The sequence below is a fragment of the Eubalaena glacialis genome, chromosome 10 (genome assembly GCF_028564815.1).
Source record: "Eubalaena glacialis isolate mEubGla1 chromosome 10, mEubGla1.1.hap2.+ XY, whole genome shotgun sequence".
NCBI lineage: Eukaryota > Metazoa > Chordata > Mammalia > Artiodactyla > Balaenidae > Eubalaena > Eubalaena glacialis.
This window is the reverse complement of record NC_083725.1, coordinates 83,768,817-83,793,634: the sequence shown is the minus strand read 5'-3', so window position 1 is coordinate 83,793,634 and position 24,818 is coordinate 83,768,817. Positions and strand designations below refer to the sequence as shown.

The following is a 24,818-nucleotide window of genomic DNA, read 5'->3' as shown; positions in this document are numbered from 1 at the left end:
TGAGGTGCTCCCAGCCCATCCCAGACAGGCCTCTGTTAGCACGCTTCTCCCAGGCCACAGCGTTAGCTGTCCTGTCTCCCCCACCAGCCATGAGCTCCAGGAAGGTAGGTGGGCTGGTCCAGGCCAGGTCTCCAGTACCCAGCCAGGTACACATTACCTTCACACACGAATGGACAAATGACAGTGATGACGTTCAAGCTTCAAGGAGGACCTTACCACCTGATTTTATAGATGAAGCCTCAGGGGCCCAGGGTGAGAGAGGATTGCCCAAAGTCGTAAGCATGTTGGGAGCAGAGTTTAAAAGAGAAGTTTGGTTCATAGCATTTCTACTCACAGTAGCCAAAAGGTGGGAACAACCCAGATGTCCATCAGCTGATGAATGGATGAAATATAGTTTATTCATGGAGTAGAATATTTTCCAGCCATTAAAAAGAATTAAGTACTGATACGTGGTACAACTGGCATGAACCTAGAAAATGTTATGCTAAGTGAAAGGAGCCAGACACAAAAGGCCACATATTGTATGATTCCATTTATATGAAATATGCAGAATAGGCAAATCTATGAGAGACAGGAAGCAGATTAGTGGTTGCCAGAGGCTGAGGGAGGGGAGAATGGGAGTGACTCCTTAGTGGGTACGGGGTTTCCTTTTGGGGTGATGAAACTTCTGGAACTAGATAATGGTGGTGGTTGCACAGCGTTGTGAATGTATTGTGTGTTTTAAAATGGTTAAAATGGTGAATTTTAGGTTATGTGAATTTCACCCCAGTTTCAAAAAAGGAGTAGATTGGGACCAGATCAGATGCCACCAGCTGGGCCTAATGTTTATTCCTCAAACACATGCCACTGATTGCCCTTCCTATGACAGACCTCCTCAGCCCAGGGATGGGGGAGCCTGTGGCACATCTTGGTTCAGAGGAAGCCCCAGGGTCAAGTGGAAGAGGACAGGATTCCTGCTCAGGTGCCTCTGCTGGGGCCCGGCCTCCATCACTTCCCCATCCCACTGACCAACCTGCTTCCAGTTAATGCCAAATATTCCATACATCTCAGGCCTCCGAGATGCTCTGCTCTTGCTCCTGCTGTTTGCACTGTGAAGGAAGTTCTTTCCTTTGTGACCCTCTCATCCACCTAGAAACATCCTTTAAGAACCAGGTTCTATCTTCCCCTTGCAGAAGACATCCACCCTCCGCCCCCTCACCACGAGCCAAGCTGAGCTCTCCAAGGTATCACGTGCATACAGCCTATTAAAGCAGGTGTGGGAACGATCGTGTTTGCCTGTGTCTCCCCCCTGGAAGACTGGGAGCTTCAGTGGGGGAGGGCCTGGCTTGTTCACCACTGTGTTCCTAGGATAGCCCTGGTGCCTTGCTCACAGGAGGTGCTCAGTAAACGCTTGTTGAATGGGGCAATGGCTTTGGCAAAGTTCTCTTCCCTCCCAGACATTCTCCATCGGTGAGGGAAGGACAGGCAGGGTGATCTCCAAGTCCCTTTATGTCTGGGGTTCTCTGGTTCTAAGAGCAGCAGTGAGGGGCCAGCCCAGCAAGTTGCTGCCTGTCGTCACAGGCCAGTTTTCTGCTCCTGTTGCCCGGCTGGTAGAAGTGGAGAAGGGGAGAGAAGGAGCCTGCAGTAATCCACTGCAAGCAGCTATTTCTGCTCTTGGCAGGGAGGAAGGAGGGCAGTTCCCAGAGACTGGGCTTCTCCATTCAGCCTGAATGGACCAGCTCTTCTCTTTGGAAATCTAATTAAAACCCTCCCCTGAACAGCCTAGACATGCAGGTTTTGGCGAGGTTGCCTGGAGTCCTTCATCTGCAGGGCCGAGAGCAGGCTCTTGCTCCATTTTCCTCCACAGACGAGAGGTGCTACTCTTTCCGCTTTCCTGATTATGAAATTAGTCATTTTCTAGGAAGCTTATTTATAGAGTCCGCTGCACACATGCAGCGCTGAGCTATTCTGAACACGGCTTGGGGCCTGGGAGGCTTAAGGTGTGAAAGCAGCTGTGAGTCACACATGGGTCCCCCTCCAGAGGTATCTGGATACCTCAGTTACCTTTTTGCACTGAGCCAGGGGCCAGGCCTTTAGGGCTGCCCTCCAGCTGGGGCGCTCTTCAAGATAAGTAAAGAAAAAGCTTCAGATCAGGAGGTAGGGGGTAGGTGTTCTTCATCCCAATCCACATGGCCACCCACTCGATATATCACCTGGGGCAAGTCAGACCTCTGTTCTGTGCCTCCGTTTCCTCCCCTGCTAAATGAGGGCCCTTCCCAAGGTGTGATTCTGGGCCTGCTGTGGACAGCAGCTGTGGAGGAAGGTTCCAAGTGACTTCACAAAGACTGCCTTCACAAAGGCAGCTCAGATAACGGCCATGTTTGAGGTTCCTGATGTTTTTCCAAGAAGGTCAGGGCAACATTCACTTATTCAACAAGTGTTTGTTTATTTGTTGGACACCTGCTGTGAACCAGGCACTATGCGAGGCTTTCAAGATACAATGGTAAATGAAACAGAAATGATGGTCCCTGCCCTCATGTCGCTTATAATCTAATGTTAGTCAAATAATGGCCTGAGTTAAAATGAAATTTCAAACTCTGTCAAGTGCTGTGAGTAAAAAGTACTGGGAAGAAAATAGATAGCTAGTGGGAAGCAGCCGCATAGCACAGGGAGATCAGCTTGATGCTTTGTGACCACCTAGAGGGGTGGGATAGGAAGGGTGGGAGGGAGACGCAAGAGGGAGGAGATTTGGGGATGTATGTATATGTATAGCTGATTCACTTTGTTATAAAGCAGAAACTAACACACCATTGTAAAGCAATCATACTCCAATAAAGATGTTTAAAAAAAAAAAAACGTACTGAGAAGTACAGCTCGGGGAGCGGTGGGGGGCTCTCCAGGCAGGGAGAAAAACATGTGCAAAGGCATCATGAAGGAAAGAGCCTGTCCCAGTGTACCTAGAGTGCAGAGGTTAAAGGGGAAAGGGGCAAGAAATACAGTTGGAGGGATGAACAAGGGTTAGACCATTCAAGATCTGATAAACCATGTCAAAGGTTGTCGTTGCCTTTGTTCCAAGTGTAATAGGATGCCATTCAAGTATTTTTTTAAGGAAAGTTATGTGATAAATGTTGAGTTGTGAAAAAGTTGATTCTAGCTCAGGCCTGCCCCATCCAGATGTACAGGTTGTAAACTGCACAACCTATGAAGCCGTATGTATTGGAGCCATATGGAGAATGTTTTGGAGGCCAGGCTGAGTGGATGCCAGAGACCAGTTAAAAGACTGCCACAGTAATCTAAGCAAGAGATGCTGCCCTGGGCCAAAATGTAGGTAGTGAAGTGCGAGAAAAGTAGAGAGACTCAGGAGACATTTAAAGGACCTTGAAGATAGCAGCCCTCTCTCCATAGGAGAGCTGGGCCCTGGGATTTGGGATTCTCAGAGACCCTGCCAATTGGAGTGAGGAAAAAATAAAACAATTGCCAGTTGAGAGCAGAAGATGTCAGAATGAAAATGGTCACCATCCTTAAACTGGCCTGTCTGCCCTTCATTGATTCCGATCTGCAGCTGGGCCTGAAATCGGCCTCAGGACCAGTCCGAGGGGCAGGATTGCAGGACTAGTGGGTGGAGAGGCAGCTGACCTCTTGAACTTCTTGGAAGTATTATGCTAGCAAGGCTGTATTAAAGTTCCTTCTGGTTGCCAATTTCAGAAATCAAATTCCACTGGCTTGAGCTAAAATGTTGGAATTTATTGGAAGGACCCTGGGGCATCTTATGGTCTTAACAGACATGTTGCCCAATCAAGACTCAAGATGGGCCAGAATGAAGTAGCTCCAAGACCCTTGGCAGCAGGTGTTTTTGGACCTTCTCTTCAGGACACTGTGGCTACCGTGATTCAGCCCCCAGAATGCATTTGAAAAGTGCAGAGGAGAGGATCTGATTGGCCCAACCTAGTTGGTTTGTCCAGCCCTGGATCAGTCAGCTACTGCCAGGGGTCAGACACGAAGGGCAGGCAGAGCCACTGGAGCCCGCACCTGCACAGCAGGCTATTCCCAAAGCAGGGGAAGCCCTGAGAGCAACGCAGTTACCCTCAGGATATGTCAAAGCGCAGACACTGTCTGGGGTCTGGCTAATCTCCAGCAACCTTTTTCCCAGCTTACTGGGTAAAGGAGAAAAGCTAGACCCCAGCATAGTCCTGGAAGGTGCCCTGATGAGCTAGAAAGAGGGTTTTCTGAGTTCAAAAAGAAATAGAACATTTAGAATATGCACATACATATACAGCTACTTTTTCTAGCTATTTCCAGAGAAGAGTTTTGCATACCACTTTTTACTGCCTGAGGCACAGGGAATGTGCAGATGTGGGGAGCTGGACACACACTGTATGTTACCCAGATCCCTCTTGCTCACCCATGGTTCAAACCCACAGGAACTAGGAGGCAGAATGGCACAGCAGTGAAAGTGTGAGCCTGGAGTCCTAGACAGTAATTTCATACCCAGCTCTACCCTAATGAGCTGTGTGACCTGAGGCAGGTTACTTGACTTCTCTGAGCCAGTGGAATGATCCCTAATTCATGGGGTCCTGATGAAGAGTCAGTGTGATAAAGTTTGTAAAGTGCTTTGAACGGAGTAAGCCCTCCTTCTGTGGCAGAGATGATGGTGCTTATGGTGGTTTTAGAGATGCTGCTGGTGGTTATTCCACCTGGAAGACACCTGTAAAATTCTGCTTCTGCCTCTGCAGCTTGACCCCTCTGTAGGTTGGTCTTTTCCTCCGGTCCCCCTAATGGGGTAGGGTTACTCCAAGGGACACAGTGCAAGAAAGGAAGGCTTTTTCTCTTTGCTCAGGGTTTTGTCTTGATCCAGCTCAACAGCCTCATCTCACATTTTTCATTCTGCTGCAGGAGTGAGAAGGAGAGAGAACCACACTGCTGATGACTCCGAGGGAGGGGCCCTGGACATGTGCTGCAGCGAGAGGCTGCCGGGTGAGTCTTCCCAGCACCAGGTCCCCCAGAGCTCCAAATGGAGGAAGAGAGCTCCGGATGGCACTGGGGCTGGAGGAAAGCCTGGGTGGCTGTGAATTTGCTTTAGAGGAGTGACTCAGCTGGTCTGTAGGTCTTCGTTTTCAATGAGGATTTGTTTTTCTAATCCCTGATGTCTTTCTGACCTGTTATCATTTGGAGCTGCTCTAGACTCAGCTGGAGGGAAGAAGAGGCAGCTGAGGGTGTGCGGGGAGGGTGGAGAGAAGGGTGAAGAGCTGGGGAGTCCAGGCTTGATCAGGACGTGACCACTGGCTGCTGGTGTGCCGGGCAGGTTTCAAAAGGTAAGATTAGGAAACATAGCCTGACCGTGGCATGAGCCAAGGGTGGGGGGGGATGAAGTGGCGAAAATCCCTGATAGCCCTGAGGAGAAGCCTGGCTGTGAATGTCGGATTGTGCTGCTTGAGTCTGGTTGACCACACTTGAACCACGGGCCATTGCTGTCGCAACAGAAACATTACCAAGGCACTCCTGCCCATGGAGAAGCAGCACGTCCAGTTGTAGACCAAATACCCAAGTCATGATTAACAGCCTTGGAAGGAATGAAGGAAGGACGGTGGGGGAAATTTTTTTGTGTTTTTTCCTTTTATAAAAGTTTTTATTGTTTTTTTTTCCTCCTTATAACAAATATCCATTGTAGAAATGTTAGAAAATAAAGACAAGAGAAAAAGAAAAGAAAAATCACCGTAATCCTGTAACACTACACACATTTTCACATCTCCCTTTCCAAACCTTTTTGTTAAGACATAACCGATTCTGAATTCTAATTTTGAACTCTCAAACCTGTAGCTTGTCAGAAACCTCATGATTGGCAAGGAACCTTAGAGTGTCGAGTCTTCAGTGACCCTCTTTAAGATAGACATGGAAAACAACTCGGTGTGACTCTAAAGCCATGACTCTTTAAAATAAGTGGCTGTTTTTTCACCCCATGAGCAGTTGCCCCAGCTACGGATGAAGTTCCTCCAGCCTCCCACTGAGCATTGAGCCCTTCAATGTAATTCTCACCTTACCCAGTAGGGGGTGCCATTGCTCAAAACACTTCGGACGGCCTGTTGAGATGGGCTAGGATGCATGCCATTGCACCAGAGTCGTTGCGGGACCCAAAACAGCTAGCTTGAGGACTAGACTTCTCCAAAGGGATGTGAGAGCTGTCTGCAAACATCTGAAAGGCTGTCTTGTGAAGGGGACAGCATATTCATTCTGTGTGTGTCTTATGAAGAGGGCATAAATCCAATACATAGAAATTTAAAAGAGGCCTGTTGGCCCACGGGATGCTGAACTTTCTTTCTGACTCTAAAAATAGTCCAGTCATTGAACTTGATAATGCAGGAGAAAATGAGTGTTCCGTCACTGGAGGTATTCAAGTATTGTCTGGATAGACATTGGAGAGGAAATTTCCACAATGGGTGGGAGGTCGAGGTGACATCACAAGTCCCTTTCAACTATTAAACAGTTCTGTGATTCAGATATGAGTCATAGAATTCAGAGATGATTCTACAACCAGGGATGGCCCCAGTGGCTAGAAAAAAATCCATAGAAAATAGGACACCATGTGTAGGAATCCAGAGAGTAGCATGGTGTGGAGGCAAGAGCATGGGGTCTGGTCTTGGAGTCTGGCTGTTCTGCACACAGGCTGTGTGTTTATGGACAAGTCATGTAACCTGCTGGTCCTCCAGTCCTTTATTTGCAAATGGAAACAACAACAATATGAACATTTATCCTCACAATGAAAATAAATGTAATCACACAAGCGTTCATTCAACAAATACTTATTGAGCATGTACTATGTGTCAGGTGCTGTACTAGGTGCTAGGGATATAGTGGTGAGTATAACAGACAAGGCCCCTGCCCTGCTTTGAGCTGCTTCTGGAAAATGGGATGAAGCCACCGCAGAGAGGCTACAGTAATAAGCGTGATATGTTTAATTCCAACCCTCTCTCCCATTCCTCCCCAAAAGCCAACAACCAGCATAGAATCAAAGAGGACTATTGGTCATCTCCACTGGACCTGGCACATTGCCTACCTTGTGCCAGGCACTGTACTAAGTGCTTTCACATGTATGCAAAGGTGCAGGAGCACCAGCAGGTTTTCTGAGAATTCAGCTCATTTCTGACACTGTCTACCAGGAGATAGCATCAGATTCCACAGGTAAAGGGCTCAATCCCACAAGTCAGCCCTCTACTTCAGACGCCAGTTGCAAGCCCAGGTTGTTACCTGTAGTTCTGACCGACTGGCTCTATATCAGAGGCTCCCACAACCCTCTCCTCAGGTTCAATTTATGTGCTGGAAAGGCTCACAAAACTCAGAGAAACATTTTAGTTACTAGATTACCAGTTTACTGTAAAAGGATATTAAAGGATATAGATGACCATCCAGATGGAAGAGATGCGTAGGGCAAGGCATGGGGAAAGGGCACGGAGCTCCCATACCCTCTCCCAGCACCACTCTCCCCACCTCTCCATGTGCTCACCCGGAAGCTCTCCAGGTCCTGTCCTTTTGGATGTTTCTGGAGGCTTTATTACATAAACATCATTGATTAAATCATTGGCCATTGGCGAATGATTCAACCCCCAGCCCCTCTCCCTGGAGGTCAGGTCTGGGACTGGAAAGTTCCAGTGCTCTAATCACATGGTTGGTTCTCCTGGCAACCAGCCCCCACCCTTGGGTGGGATCCAAAAGTCACCTTCCCTGAAGCATTTTCAGGAACTAAGGACAAGAGACCAAATATCCCACTGCTCTAATAGCTCAGGAAATTCCAAAGGCTTTGGGAGCTGTGAGTTAGGAACTGTGACGGAAGACCAAATATATATGAGAAATATATATTTTGGTCATCTGAATGACAAATTATATGTTTCTGATAAATCATAATATCACAACCTATATCTCATGCAATCCCCCCTGCTACCCTAGGAAGTCGGTATTATTTGCTATCACCATCTCATAGAAGAAAGGACCAAGGTCCAGGGAGGTTAGAGGGTCTGTCCAGGTTCATCCAGTGTTTAGTAGAGTGAGGAGTCCCTCCAGGCAGTTTCCTTCCAGAGCCCAGGCTCCTGGCCACTACCCCATTCTTCCTTCTTTGTCGCCATTGAGCCATCATGATCTTCTGGCACCCTGTGGACTGAGGCAGGAAGAACTAAGGTATGTCTGTCCCCAGGGAGGAGTTTGGAGGAGTTGGGCGATGTCACTGTGCCTGTCCCTATCTGTGTCCTTCCTCTGGAAAGCCTGCCTTCCAGGGGCCAGGCAAGTTATATGCCCTTCTAGACACCCATGACGCCATCTTCATATGATATTGAAGTAACTTTTTGTCTGTTTCCTCCATGGGACCATGAGCTCTTTGAAGGCAACTACCTCTCTATTCCATCCTCCATGGCAACATTCATTCACTCATTTCTTCATCCATTTACTCAGTATTCACTGACCACTTCCATGTGTTGGGCACTCTGTAAGCACTGGAGTTTCAACAATGAAGCAACCTGAGAAAATTTCCCACCCTCACAGGACAGTATTGTGCCCTAGTTAAGAGCAGGCATTCTGGACCCAGGCGTAGCTCCACCATTTACCATTGGGGTGATCCTGGGCAAGCTACTTAACCTCTCTGCCTTCCATTTACAAAATGGCAAGAATAACATTCACTACCATGTAGAGTTGTTGGAGGATTAAATGGAGCTCAGGACAATGCCTGGAATGTGGCAAGTGACACATAGGCATTTGCTATTAAGGGAAAGATAGACAATAAATAAGTAAAATATATAGTACAGCAGTTGGTGATAAGTGCTGTGGAGAAAATTAAAGCCAAAAAGGGAGGGGTGGGAAAGGACCGGGACTCGGTGGCCGGGTGCGGGGGGCGGGGGGATGGTTGGCATTGTAAATAGGGTGGTCCTGGAACCTGGTAAGGAGTAGACTTCCACAGTGTTCGTCAGCCAAAACCACCAACCTAAGCTGCACCTTGGACATAAAAGGAGATGGAGGCATACAGGCCCAGAGACTTGGGGCGTTGGGCCTTTAGAATGAGCCCATGGACACTGCAAGCAGTTGCATAATGATGATGTAAAAATACAGCCCTCGAGTAATCTCTCCCCCTCCCAGCTGTCTTCCCCGCTGGGCAAGACTAAGAGGCAAGGCAGAGTGAGGACCAGCCATGCCTGGGTGACTCACTCATTCCCACACGAGCTGCCAGGCGGGGGCGACATGGCCAACACTCCCGCGGCCGCGGTCACCCAGACCCTAACCAGCGCCAAGCAGGTCATCCGGTCCTCCCAGATTGAGATTTCTGGGTGAAAACATCCTCAGGCATCGCCGACACCTGCAGGCAGCCCACAGCTGCCCCCGGGACAGGCACGCTCACTCGCACCCCCGGAGGCGTTCCACGCAGGCGCACACACGCTCATGTTTGCTGTCACTTGTCACAGCCTCATGCTCACGTATGCACGTGCACATACCCACACGCAGTCCCCTGGGCACGTGCAGCTCCCGCACCTCTGAGTCTTCTTCCTCTTGCACACCCCGGACCTCTTAACTCCATCGCCCTGTCATCCACCCCTTTCCGCTAGAGATGCTTCTTAGAGATGGACACACTTGCTTGTTCTCTGTCTCCTCGTTAGGTCTCATTCTTTCCTGCAACGACGCCCCCTTCTCCTGCACATGCAGATAAGCAGGCACATTCCTGCCCTCCGGTTCTCTGTCCTGTCCCCAGCCCCTTAACCCAGCCCTCCCTCAATGCACGCAGTCCCTAGGTACTGTGGTGGGCACCGGTGTATCTCCAGGTCCGTGCACGGGCATACATAGGTTTCTCCTCTCTCGCGTGCACACGCTCGTTTTCACGTGCTCACCCTCCTTCTTTTCTCTTGCACTCCCCCTCACTTGCTCACTTCCTCCCTCATTTTCTTGCTCACAGTCACCCAAACACATTTAAACATTCAAACTCACACTCTCTCCCCTTCTGTGTGTAGGTGTTCACATTTGCAAGAAAGCAGGCAACCCTGCTGGTGCTGGGGCCTCTGCTCCTGCCTGAATAGCACCAGTGCAGGCCTAGCCTGGGACCAGCAGCTTCCTCAGGGATACAGGGCAGGGGAAGGAGGTGAATAAGGCAACAGTAGGTGCTGGTGATGGCATGACGTCACCACATGTTGCTCACAGCGTCTCCAGCGGGCAGGTTCATGAGCAGGCCTGCTCCTAATGTTTGCAGGGACCAAGGTCAGACGGCGGTTGGGGCCCCTCGTGGGGCACCACCCCCTGCTCAGTCCTGCACTGGGAGGGCCCTCATCTGAATGCATGGGGGCACGTCAGTCTGTGCGTGCAAGTATGGTTCACACTCCACCCTGCTAGCTGACACTTGGCCACCCCTCAGACCTAAAGATACCCCCCGGGGAAGGCCATGTCCCTGCTCAGAAGGGTGTACGTGCATTCATGAAGGCTTCAGGCCATTCGGGCAGAGAATTCTGGAGTCCTTGTAGCCAGAGCATGGCCTGGAAAGCGGGACATGGGCACACCTCCTGGGCCCTGTGGACCTCTTGCTCCGTGGGGAGTGGCATGGCCAGAGGAGAGGGAGACCAGGGGCCAGATCTAAGGACCACACTGCTTTGGGGAACAAGGTGCTCCCAAAGGCCTCCTACAGCCAGCAGCTGGTTGGAGCCATGGCAGTCCCCGCCACCCTGAGATTTAAGTGTGTCATGATCAGCTGGGTCTATGCAAGGCTGTGAGTAGCCACTGAAGGCCTGAGTAGGTCATTGCCCCTTTGGTAGGAACAGCTGACTTCTCCACACCTTAAGTCCTGGTGCTTTGAAGGCTACCCCCAGCCCAGCCCTAGGCTCTGTACCATCATGGATATCAGATGGACCCTCCTCTGAGGAGGTCAAAGTCTAGGTCTCAGCAAGAGACCACTGTCCATCCTGGGTGGTCTTTTATAAAGTAAAGGGAAGGCCTGTATTGAGGAAATCTTTGTTATCCTAATCATGCAGTGACTACCCCTGGTCATCAGGGAGAGTCAGGCCATAGCTTTCACAGCCATCCCACCCTGACATAGATGAGGTCTTTGCCAGAAGCCAACAAGGGCTGATTGAAAAGGCAGCCTGACCCTGTTATTGACTCAGCAAGCGTTTATTGAACGTCCACTTTGTGCCCAGTGCTGTACCAGGTACTGGTGATACAATGAAGAGCAAGAGAGCCCTGGTCCCTGCTCTCAGGAGGACAGGATACCATGGAAGTGTACAACAATAATATTACCTTATCTTGGGGGGGTGGGGAGGCGGTCAGGGAAGGCTTCCTGGAAGAAGTGGCCTTTAAACTGTGACCTAAAGGATGAATAGGGTCCTGGTTCATGTCTTGAGGAACCAGCTATCAAAGCATCTTAAGGAACAGGTTAACCTCAGAATGGGCCTTATCCCCTACCTGCTAATGCTTGTTCTCACAGAGCCCCCTGATCTGGTGCCTGGTACTGGTTCAAATGGTCTGGGAGCAGGTGCAGGAGCCCAGATGGACAAACGTAGGGAAGACAGACTTGGATATAGTATCATTACTGAGATGTCACTTGTGCCCATCAACGCTCAGCAGCTTAGGTGCTGTTGACTTTTAGTTCTTTAATTGATGGCTCTGTTTTCATTCGGGACTTTTAATGCATTTAGGGGTGTTTATGTGGCCAATGGTACTATGAATTGTCTTTGAGACTTTAGGATAGAAATTAAAGAAAGACAAACAACACCATCCAGATGTGCTGAGAACCCTAATTTAGAGAGTAGTCTGTAACGATACCACTGTATTGAGAAGAAAGGTACCAACCCAGGTACTCACTGATCAGTGATGGTAGAGGTTAACTATTCTCAGACACCAGGACAGATATGGAGGCAGGAGCCCATATAGCTGGGTCTTGGGGTCCTGGGGGGGCAGTCAGACCTGGGTTCCAATCTCAGCTCTGCTGCTGACCAGCAGCTTGATCTCAGGTAAATAATCTGACCACTTTGAGCTCCAAATTCTTCACTCCAAAATGAGGGTGATAATAAGATCTTAACAGACATTTTGGGAGGTGTAAATAAGTTGATGTGTGTGAAATGCTTATTACACAGTGCTCCATAAATGGTAGCTAATAATGATGGTGATGATTTTGCCAAGATATGGAGTATAAACAACAACAACAAAAACCTGTGCGTGTTCCCAGGCATCAAGGGCCCAGGCATCAAGTCCCAGGCCAGACCTTCAGGCGTGGAGTGGTTAATATGGGTCTGTGGATCTTTCATGACTCCCCACCACATGCCTGGGACCTCACAGAACCAGCAGACACATAGAGGAGTGTTGTTTACTTGCAAAGTCAGGTGGAAAGAGGAGCCAGACTTGCTGGAGAGGCCAATCATCCATTTTCCTGTATAGAAACAGTTCTGACATTTCCTGGGAGTTGCCTGGATGTATGATGAAACTACAAAGAGAGTCTTTGCAACTGGAAAAAAGAGACCATCTGGTTCAGTCCCGTGCCTCCACCCAGGTGGATGCTCAAGCCCTTTTAGACAAATGGGCATCATTGTATAACTAAGATATGCAGTGACAGATGCTGTCACCTTTCTCCTTGACTTGGCCCAGGGACTAAATACCCCAACTCCCAGGAACTTCTTTATACCTTAAAAACAAACAAACAAAAACAACAACCTCTTTCCTTCCATTTACGCTCATTTCTTCTTTTCAAGTCTCAGGATGTGCTTTGTTTATCTATTGCTGCCTAACTGTCTCAAAACTTACTGACTTAAAACAACCACCATTTTATTTGTTTATGATTCAGAGGGTCATGAGGGGCTCAGCTAGGGGGTTCTGTTCCCTGTGGCTTCAACTGAGGTCATTCACTCAGCTGTATTCAGCTGGTGCTGGGCTGGAATAGAAGGTCCAAGAAAACTTTTCTTACGTCTGGCACCTTGGTGTGAATACCAGGAAAGGGGGGATCACTAGGGCACCTTGGAGGCTGTCTACCATACTGCTTAAGAGTTGAATCCTTGAAATTCGAAAAGGCATATTCTCAGGATATGCCTGTACAGTTGTCCCTCTGTATCTGCAGGGGATTAATTGCAGGATTCCCCACGGATACTAAAATCCACCGATGCTCAAGTCCCTTATATGAAATGGCATAGTACAGTTGGCCCTCCATATCCACAGCTGTGGAACCCGCAGATGCAGAGAGCCAACTGTATACAGAATGGTGGGGAAAAAAATCCACCCCCAAAGAGAGAAAAAAATACCAGAAAATATATCTAAAGGAAACCAGTGCCTTTCTCAGTGTGGTAGGATCATGGATGACTTGGGGTTCATTTATGCTTTCATGGGGTTTTTTCCCTCATATTTTCCAAAATCATTTTTAAAAGATTGGCCACCTGGGACTTCCCTGGCGATCTGGTGGTTAAGACTCTGCACTTCCACTGCAGGGGTGTGGGTTCGATCCCTAGTCGGGGAACTAAGATCCTGCATGCTGCGCAGCGTGGCCAAAAAAAAAAAGATTGGCCACCGGAAAATATTTATTAATCCTCGCCAGGCAAGAGTGGTAGCTGGGGATCATGGGGGCCCCCTGGGGTGAGTCACCTCCCTCCAGGTTGGGTTGCTCAGCCTGGCAGGCGCAGAGTCGGGGGCTGACCCAACCCCAGGGATCTTAATGGGGGCTGGTTAATCCTTTGGGGGCAGCGGTGGAGACAGTCACCAAGGCATGGAATCCCTCCCCCCACCCCATAGAAAGCCAACGAAATGACTCACGTCATGTCATGTTGGTGAACCAGTTCAGAGGAGGGGAGACTCAGGGGTCCTTGACAGGCAGCTCTGTTTCACTAAGTCCCTGAGTCCTTCAGGGGGTGTCCGTTCCCAGGGCAGGAGAAGAAAGTTCTCGCTCTGTAATCCTCCCAGTTCCAGGACACAGACGGGATGAAGGGCCCTCTGCTTTCGTTCATTCTTTCCCCATTGGACCTTGGCCCCCCTTCCAACTCAACTGGTTTTGTTTTTACCTGGGGGAGGAGAGGTTAGTGACTGGTGGTAGGTTCAGAGCTGTCAGTCATACTCCTCTGTGGCCCTGCTTTCTTCACGGGTCCCCGCAATGCCCCTCTCTGGTTTCATTCACTGATTTTTTCTCTTTTGTCTCCCACCGCCAGGTCCCTTCTCCCCACAGTTCGTGTGTTCTAACGTGTTGAAGGCGTATTTTGTGCGTTTCTGTGTGCTCTTGCAGAATGAGTGGCAATATGTCGTGTAGATATATTTTTAAAATTTGTGTCTATTGTGTTGTGTTCGGTCTCATTCTTTTCGCTCAGCCGTGTTTCTGAGGTCCTTCCATGGTGCCATATGTCCTCTGATCCTTTGCTTCTAAGGGCTGCAGAGTATTCCCCAGTGTGTCCCTGGACACGGCCTACCAGCTTCCCCAAGTGATGGGAATGTAGGTGCCCCACTCCTCCCACCCCACCGCAGATAGCACAGGAGGGAGCTTCGGCGTACGGCTTATGTGTTTCCTAGGACTAGGTAAGAATTTTTTGGAGCAGAAGCACGCATTTCCAGAGTTTTCTACTTCCCAGATTGGTTCCAACAGAGGATCTGGAACACAGAGAACCAGGAGGAAATGGTGTGGGTGGTAGCTGGGGAGATACGCAGGGGACAGAGCATGCTGGGCCTTTATTGATGGCCATGGCAGGGATTTTGGTCTTTATTCTAAGAACAAGGGGAAGCCATTGAACGAAACTAAAGCAGGGGCTCAGATTTGTTTTTTTTAAAAAGGCAACTGTGGATCTTTAGCACTAGAAGGGCCCTTAAAGATCCCTAGGCACACTCTTTGAGTTTACAGAAGGCCTCTGAGGCCCGCAAGGCAGTGAGATGCCCAGGGTCACACAGCCCACTCCTCACAGAGCTAGAACTGCTACCCAGGCCTCTTGACACTGCCAATGTTGTGAGCCTCCCCAGTTACTGAGGGCAGCAGCCCCTGGAGGGTTGGAATTTGTCAGCACATCTGTCCCTGGTGGGTCTTGGGTGGCTCTTGCTCACCTCCTATCCCCTGGACTTTCCTAGACCTCTGAGAGCATTTACCAGGACCTACCAAGGAAACCCAAACCAGGACCCAGCCTTCTGCTGTCAGGGAGGGAGGCCTCAGACCTTCAGATACCCACAGGCAGCCCCTGTGAAACATCCTATGCTGGCTTAATGAGTGAAAACTGAACCAGAGGGTTAAAGACATGCGTGCCAGTCCTGATTCTGCCTCTTACTCTCTGGACCTCAGTTTCCTCATATGTAAAATGGGAGGGTGGAGCAAGAGGCTCTCCCAATTCTGTCCCTCCCTCCCCACATGTTTGGGCTTAAGTCTCAGGCACTAGGGACCTCTGGTACCCACTGCCCAGGGCCTCTCCGTTGGTTATTTTAGTGCTCACCGTGGACTGGAGGGAGGGGGTAGCTGCACCCTCAGAGTTTCATTGACCCTTTTCACCCTTGTACTTCTGGGCCTCCGCTCCAGAGAGGCACAAAGAACTGAGCCTTTGTTTGCAGCAACAAAGCTGTTTGCAATTTCATATAGAACCATTTTATTATATCCCATCCAAAGAGTACTTGAGTTGCCTTTTGTTTTGAAAGCCTGTTAGCATTTCAGATTTAATTAACTGACAGAGCAAAGCTGCCCCACTTCCACCACCCCCAGCCCATGCCCACTCCATCCACCGACCCCAGGTGCCAGTCGGCAGCCTCAAAGCCCCCGCCCACGTGGGGGCAGGGCACCCACTGTCCTCCTGAGGGGCTCACCTGGCAGATGAAAGGGAGGTCCTGTTGCCTGTCCCTCATGCTCCCCTCCCCTCCCCTTTTCCCCTTCCTCTCTAAATTCTGCTGCTGTTTACTGAGCGTTCACCGTGTGCCAGGCACCAGGCTAAGCACTGGGCATTTTTTACCTTATGGCATCCTCAGACCCCAGCCAGCAAGGCTTAGTGGATCTGTTGTCCAGAGGAGAGATTGAGTCACTTCCCCAAGGTCACACAGGTAGTAAATGGCGCAGTCGGGCTTCAAAGCTAAGTCTGGGTGACTCCAGGGTTTTGGCTAGAAGCCCCCCCAAGGAGCTTCCTCCCCAGAAACAAGGCACTTGTAGGGACAGCAAGAGCTGCAGTGCTGACTGGATAGGGCCAGGTCCTAGAGATAGTTCTTGTTACAGATGTACCTCCTTTTATTGCGCTTCGCTTGATTGCGCTTCACAGATACTGCGGTTTTCACAAACTGAAGGTTTGTGGCAACCCTGCGTTGAGCAAGTCTGTCGGCACCATTTTTCCAATAGTGTTTTTTTTAATTCAGGTGTGTACATTGTTCTTTTCGACATAATGCTACTGCATACTTAATAGACTACAGTAGAGTACAGACGTGACTTTTGTATGGACTGGGAAACCAAAAAATTCGTGTGACTTGCTTTATTGCAGTATTTGCTTTATTGCAGCGGCCTGGAACCAAACCAATAGTGTCTCTGAGGTACTTGGAAATCTGCCTCCCAAGAGCATCCACACACTGGTCCCATTCTCACCTCTTGACGTGCCCCCTTCCCTAGCACAGCCCCCTCAGGTGTCTGCAGACAGGACCCCGCCGCCTCCACTCCCCTCCATCCCCACAGTGAGGTAAGAGCAGTAATCCTATAAACAAGTGTCCGTGTCTAAGGGTGGGGTTTCAGACACAGTGATGGGCTGTGGAGCCCAGCACCATCTCCCACAGAGATGAGGCTGTACTTGGAAACACATGGAGGGTTAGGAGTGTTGGAGATTTCTTCAAGATGCTGTGGTGTGGAGAGCGGATCACCTGAGCTAGTCTCATCTGGTGGGTTGGTTAACGGTATGGGCTGTGGCCGCAGGCTGCCTGGGTTCTAGTCTTAGCTTCTGCCTATTGTTAGCTGACTTGGCCAAGTGACTTAACGCCCGTGTGCCTCAGTTTCCTCATCTGTAAAATGGGAGTAAGAGCAGTACCTTCTAGCATTGTTGTGAGGATTAAATGGGTTAATATACGTGAAGCACTTAGAGCAGCACCAGCGTGTGGTGAGTGCTCAGTAAGTGTTAGCCCTCAGTGGTCCTGGCTCTACATTTGGCTGACTGTTGACCTACAGCAAGCCACTTTCCCTCTCGGCCTCAGTTTCCCCATCTGAGAAACTAGCAGACTAGACCAGATGCCCCTCAAGGCTGGTCTGGCTCTGCCCATCAGTGGTTCTAGAAGCCCGCGCAGGGCTGAGTGTGATGTTCTGTTGGTCAGCGCCCCCATGACTGTGTGGGCATGGTGGGGGGGGGGTCCCTCCTAGCCACGTTTGGGAAGAGAAGAAAAACTGAATGGGACAAGAGCTCCCTCCTCATGTAAACAGAAACAGGCCGAGCCAGCCTTCGGCTCCAGTTCCGCGGCTGGCAGCCGGCAGCTCCAAGGATGAGTCACCAACAGGAGCAGCCACGTTCTGGGGCTCGGGCGGGGCCAGCCCCGGGGCACACCATGGCTGCAGAGTTTAATGGTGGGATTTGGGTGCCAGGTGACAGGAGAGGGATCATGGTGTTTCCACATGCCCAAGGTAAACTCTCAAGGCCATTTGCCTGCGTGCCTTACCCAGGGACCCTAGAGCTTTGGCCCAGGATGCAGAGCTCCTGCCTTCCAGTGCGCCATCCTTTCATAAGATACGGCCTTTGAGGAGCCGGGATCTGGCACAGAAGCTGCACCGCCACCCCCATGCAGCTGGTTAGGGTTCAAGGATCCCCAGACACAGGGACTCCCTCCCTCCCAGGTTCTCATCATCTCCCAGGTTCTCATCATCTCCCTGCCTTTGCTGCAGTGACCTCTCCTGAGAAGCAGTTTGGCAAAGCGGAAAGATCACTTGGCGTCAGGAAGGGCTGGGTTTGCATCTCGGGTCTGCACGTACTTGGGCAAGCCACTTAACCTCGCTCAGCCCGATTTCCATGCCTGGAAAATCCCTTTCACCCCATGCAGGAAGCAGGCCCGAGAGGAGCCCAGTGTTCTGTCACTGTCAGCAAGCTGCCTCTCAGTCAGGGCTTCGTGCATGGCAGAGCAGCTACCGTGCTGTGAACTATTGAAAAGCCAGTCCTTGACACAAGCAGCCGCCTCTCACCGGCAAAACGGGGCTGATGATGCCAATGTCTACCTCACAGAGAAGCAAAAGGAACTGCGTGCGCACAAGCTCTTTGGGAGCTGCATAGAGCCTACCCAGGATATCTGGCATTCTCATTCCGGAGCGAGACAGTGAGTGGAAGAGTGGACAGGGCAAGGAGAAGGGCTGGCGTGATCTCTAGGAGCAGGACCTGGAGGCCAAAGGACAAAGGAGCCCAGGACCTCTGTGGTCCACGAGGGCGGGCACTGTGTTGTTCACTGCTGTATCCACAGAGCCTAGCCTGGTGCTTGGCAAAGTATTGATATATAATTGGTGCTCAATAAATGTGTGTCGGACTCACACATGAATGAGCAGAGACTAAAATCAGCCCAGTTCTCTACCTCCCCACTTCTACCACCTGATCACAGACCTCTGCTCCCCACCCCTGAGATCAGGGGTTCTTAACCTGAGGTCCGTGGATCCCCTCCAGAATTACATGCAGAATATAGTGTGTGTGTGAAGATGTATCTTCCTGAGTAAAGAAATGTTAGATTTCTGCCCAGAAAAGCTTTTAAAGAAACCCTGCTCTGAAAGGTAGGCATCTACCAGGCACTCAGTTGGATTCATCCAGCCTCCAGGGCTGCCAGGTACCCTGTGGGTTTAAAAACAAAACACGGCTTCCACCCTCGTCTCTGAGACGTGCATACAGGGCCCCGCCAGCCTGCAGTTTTTCTTCTACCCCCTTAAGGTGCCAGGCTGTTAACCTGCCATCTTTCATATGCAAAAGTGATGTCAGGGGGCCTGTCTTCTGAGTGGCTGCTCTCCGGCTGGGTGGGTCTCACAGAGACTTGCACTCACTCTCAATCTCTCCCAGTCCCCCCATGTGCCGTTTAGGTGTGACAGGTGAAAGTCGGGGTCCTGAACCTGGGAATATTAACCAGGCCTCATAATATCTGAACTTAGAACAGTGCCCTCTTTTTAAAAATAATTTTCCTCACTACAAATAAATATATATGTATATACATATATATTTATCTCTATAGGTATGTGCCTATTTACTTATTGGAGGAAATTTAGAATACATAAACAGGGACTTCTCTGGTGGTACAGTGTTTAAGAATCCGCCTGCCAATGCAGGGGACATAGGTTCGATCCCTGGTCCGGGAAGATCCCACATGCTGTGGAGCAACTAAGCCCGTGCGCCACAACTACTGCGCCTGCGCTCTAGAGCCTACGAGCCACAACTACTGAGCCTGCGCACCACGACTACTGAAGCCCGTGCGCTCTGGGGCCCGCGTGCCGCAACTACTGAGCCCATGTGCTGCAACTACTGAAGCCTGCGTGCCTAGAGCCCGTGCTCCTCAACAAGAGGAGCCACTGCAGTGAGAAGCCCGTGCACGGCAACAAAGAGTAGCCCCCACTCGCGGCAACTAGAGAAAGCCTGTGCACAGCAGTGAAGACCCAACGCAGCCAAAAATAAAAATAAAAATAAAGAATATGTAAACAATGAAAAAAATCACTCTACTCTCACCCTCCTCCAAAGAACTATTGTTACTACTACCTGTCTTCTGTTCTTCCCATTTACCGTGTATGATGTTCATTAAACACTTCCTGTGTGCCCGGCGTCCACTGTGCTGCACGCTCTCCAAGCACCGCTTGAGTTAGCCTCTCATCTTTCTTCGGGGATTCTCCACCTTTTTATATACTTTCTTAATTTTTAAGGCCAAGGAGAGCAGACTGTTTTGTAACCTTGCCTTTCTCACTCCACACCATCGAAAATCTTTCCCCATTATTAAATATTCATCTACAGAGTCATTACTAACGGCAGCTTGAAGACGTTTTATTGCAGGCAGGTTCCAGGCTTCTCAGACTGGGGTGCATGTACCCCTGAGGGCAAAGCCACAGGATAAATGTAGAACATTTTCCTGAAGCATAAATTTGATTCCAAGCTTTGGGAGGGAAAAAAAACACATTATTTTAAGATCAAAACAAGCACAGATATGCCATAGAATAGAATAAAGAACACCCATGAATTTTAAAACAAAGCAGCAAAGTCCAGGATCATGTGACTTGCTGTTTTTCCCCAAAGACCCATGTCCCCTCTGCTCTAAGGATGGGAGAAACATCTAAGAAGCACTGTGTTCTCCCTCTTCTTACAGATAAGGAAACTGAGACCAAGGGGGGAGGAAGGATTGCCCAAAGTCCACAGTGTGTGTTACGAGCCAAGCCAGGTGGCCCCTGAGCTGTACCCCTCCTACCTGTCCATATTTGCCGTAACACATCGACTGCTTTTTCTGAAGGTGTGGGTGGAGAACTTGCCACTTGGGTAATCAACCCTCTGCTTATCAATAGTGAAAACTCTTGGCTTCCTACGTGATCCATCTCTTAGCAGCAGCTGGATCTGAGGTATCTGCTCTTGTGGTTAGTAACTATAGCCTCCCTGGGCAAAGGTAGAGGCCCTTAGGCTCCACCAGCACTTAGATTTTTTCACTTAATGCACTGTATTGTAAACACGCATCCACTGGTCTGTTTTACCCAGCTGACTTGAGCTTTTTGAAGGCAGGAGTTACGTGTTGTCATTATTATTATAATCTGATGTTTCTTGAGCAGCTACTAGATGCCAAGTGCCAAGTTGGATGTTTCATCTATAGGATCTACCGTCTTCATCGCAGCTTTTCAAAGAATGTATTATTATCCTTGTTTATCACTTACCCATCATCATTCACTCATTTAGGAAATATTGATTGTAGACTTACATGCCAGGACTAGCGCCACATGTTGTGGACAATCAGGATGAGCAAAACCAATACTGCTCCTGCCCTCATGGAACTTACAGAGACTGGGGGAGATGATATTCAGCAAATAATTTTGACAGACTGGAGTGAGTGTACTGTAGCTCAGAGCCTGTCCAAGTGCCTCAGTTCAAACCCACCTCAACCACTTATTAGCCTCTCTGCACCTCATCTTCCTCTTCTGTAAAATGAGGATAATGGTAGTGCCAACTTCATAGGGTACCATGAAGAGTGAATAGATTAACACGTGCAAAGCACTCAAAGCAAAGCAGGGCTGTGTGCTCACCAGGTGTATTGTTGCTGCTGGTCGTATGAAGGAGAGATGTGGGTTGCTGGGTGTGTGTGATAGGGGAGCCCCTACTTTAGGAGACAGATGATTGAGTTCTACAAGATGAATAGGAGTCAACTTGGCAAAGTGTTTTGGGGACAGTTGAGGGGAGCAGGATGTTGGGGGGATGTTCCTGGCAGAGGGGACAGGATATGCAAAACATGGGGTGTGGGCTCACCCGAGGAACTGCCAAAGAGTGTGGCTGGACCACAGCAGGTAGGGAGCTATACAGGGTCAGGTCTGGGAAGGAGGAGCCTGGGAGAGAAATACAGGTATCCCCAGGATCACCGCATTGTTGATCCAGGCCATGCGAGATGCTCAGCAAATACTTGTCACGTAACCAAGCGAGCATGCAGACAACTATGTTGGCCTCACATGGTCTTGGCTGTGGGTGTTCCGTTGTCTCCCAACTAGAAAAGGAGTCCATTGTCCCATATACACAGTGATATGTGGACCGTCCCATCCCCACCATCAAGCCGTATACATCCGTCTTGATGGTCCCTCTCTTCTTGGCAATAGATTGGACGGTGTGGGTTTAGATGGGGAGCTCCAACCTCTGGGGCTCACCGAGGTGGTGCTGCTGGAATCCCCACACTCCACCAGGGCATCAGATCCAAGCCAGTGCTGTTCAGACTTGTTTAGTAGTGGAACCTTGTGTTGAAATCATCTTAGAGGAAGCCCAGTATATGGAACGGTATTGAACAGCTTCCACGGCTGAGGCCCAGGCATAGGCACCCAGAGCACTTGGTCATAGCTGGTGCACCTGAGAAAACACCAGGGCTCCTTAAAGCACAGTTAGAAAACCAGGGGACTTCCCTGGCGGTCCAGTGGTTAAGACTTCACCTTCCAATGCAGGGGCCGCGGGTTCGATCCCTGGTCGGGAAGCAAGACCCCACATGCCTTGAGCCAAAAAAACCAAAACGTAAAACAGAAGCAATGTTGTAAAACATTCAATAAAGATTTTTTAAATGGTCCACATCAAAAAAAAAAAAAAAAACAACTTTAAAAAAGAAAACCAAGGGAAGACCCCCAACCCCCATTTTCGAGGTGTGGAAATTGAGGTCCAGAAAGGAGGGGGTGACTTTCCCAAGGTCACACAACCAGGGATAGACCCAGAACTGGATCTTAGACGTTTGACATCAATTCTGCTACACCGAGATTTTCCTCCACACCATCCTGACCACCCCCATCCCCCCTCAGTGTGGGGTCTTGAGGTGGGGAAGGGGCACGGGGCTGTGACCTTGTCAAGTGTCCAGCGTCTCCCCCCCTGCACACACACCGAGTCGGCGCAGAGCATGAGAGACAAAAACCCAGAGGGCAGGCGTGGGTGGGCTGTTCAGGGTCACGGCCTGGTTATGCTGTACCTTTTTTTCCCTCTCTCTTTTAATTGAGTTTGAGGTGGTGGTTTTTTGTTTCCTTAAGGAAGGGAAAAGAATGAAGCTGTGTAAACACCACGACGTTAACTCCCTGAAAAACCTCCTGCCATTTTAACTCTGTTACTGGAGAAATCAAAGAGAAATAATTTGTCCACCCACACTTAGCTCTTTCTGACGAAGGTAGGTGAATATTGCTTTGCTAATCGAGGGTGACTGCTGGAAGCGGAGCCAGGCTGACTGATCCCGGATTGAGAGGAAGCCACGGCAACCCCAGAAGGAGTGGTCCGCCGGGGTCGCCAGGGCCCGGATCACCGGCCGTGTGTCCACCTTCCGCAGGTGTCCCCCAGCCGGTAGGGATGGAGGCGCTGGACCAGGCCGAGGGGCCCACGGCCTTGCAGAGAGAGATGCCGCTGCCCCCGCCTCCTTCACCGCCCTCAGAGCCGGCTCAGAAGCCACCACCTCGAGGCGCCAGGAGCCACTCCCTCACCGTCAGGAGCAGCCTGTGCCTGTTGGCTGCCTCCCAGTTCCTGGTAAGGACATCACAGGCCTTGCGGGGCCTGGAGGGAGGGCGGGTTGAGGGACGGCCTCCACTTCCTCCCCGAGATGGCCGCTTGGGGACACAGAAAGATGAGGGGCCTCTGTGGTGTCCCTCGTGACTCCAGCCCTCGGGCTGGTGTGAGGAGAAGGCTGGAGTTCTGAGCCACAGCCTTGATGGATAAGCCCCTCACGCCCTGAACTCAGAAGCAGGACCACAGGCCCACTCCCAAGCCCCTGGCCCCACAGGGGTCCTTCTGAGGACTTCCTGTCTCTGGAGGCATCTCTGGGAGACTGTCCTTGTTAAGTGTGTACCTGGTGGGGTGGGAAGGTCCCCTCTGGGAAGGGCTTTCCCTTGGCTCCCTTGAGTCAGCTTTTCTCCAGGGAAAAGTCCCGGGCCCTTGCCCCAGCTGTGCAGTCTGGACCTTGGGGGGCCAGGTTGAGGCTGAAGGGGAGCTCTCGAGCGTGGGGAGATGGGGGTATGTGGGAGCAAGGAGCCCAGGCTCCAGACTCAGTGTGCTGCCCCCGGCCGCCCCAGCTCGCCTGCGGGATGCTCTGGCTCAGCGGCTACGGCCCCATCTGGTCGCAAAATGCCACAGACCTCATCTCCTCCGTGCTAGCACTCCTGGAGCAGCTGGGACCCTCGGTGAGTAAGCTCCAGGGAGCCCCAGGGTAGGAGGGAATGCTTGGGGGCCTCCAGTCCCACCAACCCCTGCCTGGGGCTTCTTTGAGTTCAGGAGATATTTACTGGCCCCTGAAGTGCTTCTCCCTGTCTCCTACCCAGACCGGGTCCAAAGTTTTCAGAGCCTTGATTTTATCCCTGTTGAAACATGAGAACTCTGCCCACCCCCCCATCACCCTGACCTGTTTGTCTGATGTTCCCCAGGCCTGGCTGGCTGTTGGGACCTGGGACGTCCCTAATCTTCTGCTGGTCTCTCTGTCCGTGGTCCTCGTCACCACCTTGGTAAGGCTCCTCCTGAACCAACCTCCGTGCTCCCCTCCCGTGACCCTGAGGCCCGATCCCCACCTTCTCCCATTTGGCCTACAGACTAGACATTCTGGGTAGGGCTGAGGATGGGGTACCCGTCTCCTTCCACCAATGTGCCCAGCCTGGGGGGAGAGGTGCCGTCTTTCTCAAAATTGGTTTGCAGTGTTCTTGGCTGGGGAAAGGGGCTGAGGCAGGGAGAAGACTGGAGTAGGAACCCTACCCCAACCCCACGAAGAAGGCTTCAATCCACAAGAACCTGAGGGTTGGGGATGGAGAGGGCCAGGAGGACATGGTGGGGGTGGAGCCTCCCATCTAGGTGAGGGGTGGTGCGATGCAGACAGCTCCCAGGAGAGTAGGGCTGCTCCAGACACATGGAGGAGCAGGGGGCTCAACTCCATGGGCACCCCCTCACCCAGGGGGGCTGCCAGAATGGTCCTCAGTCCATGATGCCATATGCCCCCAACTAGGTGTGGCACCTCCTGAGAACTCCCCCAGAGCCACCCACCCCGCTGCCCCCCGAGGACAGGCGCCAGTCGGTGAGCCGTCAGCCCTCTTTCACCTACTCTGAGTGGATGGAGGAGAAGGTCGAGGATGACTTCCTGGACCTGGACCCTGTCCCTGAGACACCTGTGTTTGACTGCGTGATGGACATCAAGCTTGAGGCCGACCCTGCCTCACTGACTGTCAAGGCCATGGGTCTGCAGGAGAGGTGGGTGCAGTGGAGAGGTGGGCTCTGTGGGCCCTGGAGCTCTCAGCT

The 24,818-nt window shown here is 50.8% G+C and overlaps 1 protein-coding gene across 1 annotated transcript in view; it reads left to right on the top strand.

Moving 5' to 3' along the window:
• PTPN5 (protein tyrosine phosphatase non-receptor type 5) overlaps nt 1–24,818 on the top strand; it is a 37,873-nt gene that overhangs the window by 264 nt on the left and 12,791 nt on the right. Inside the window, exons 2-7 of the mRNA XM_061203744.1 lie at nt 88–104; nt 4,873–4,953; nt 22,876–23,069; nt 23,612–23,719; nt 23,960–24,037; nt 24,529–24,770. Coding sequence (XP_061059727.1) covers nt 88–104; nt 4,873–4,953; nt 22,876–23,069; nt 23,612–23,719; nt 23,960–24,037; nt 24,529–24,770 — 720 coding nt within the window. The remainder of the gene's footprint in view (nt 1–87; nt 105–4,872; nt 4,954–22,875; nt 23,070–23,611; nt 23,720–23,959; nt 24,038–24,528; nt 24,771–24,818) is intronic.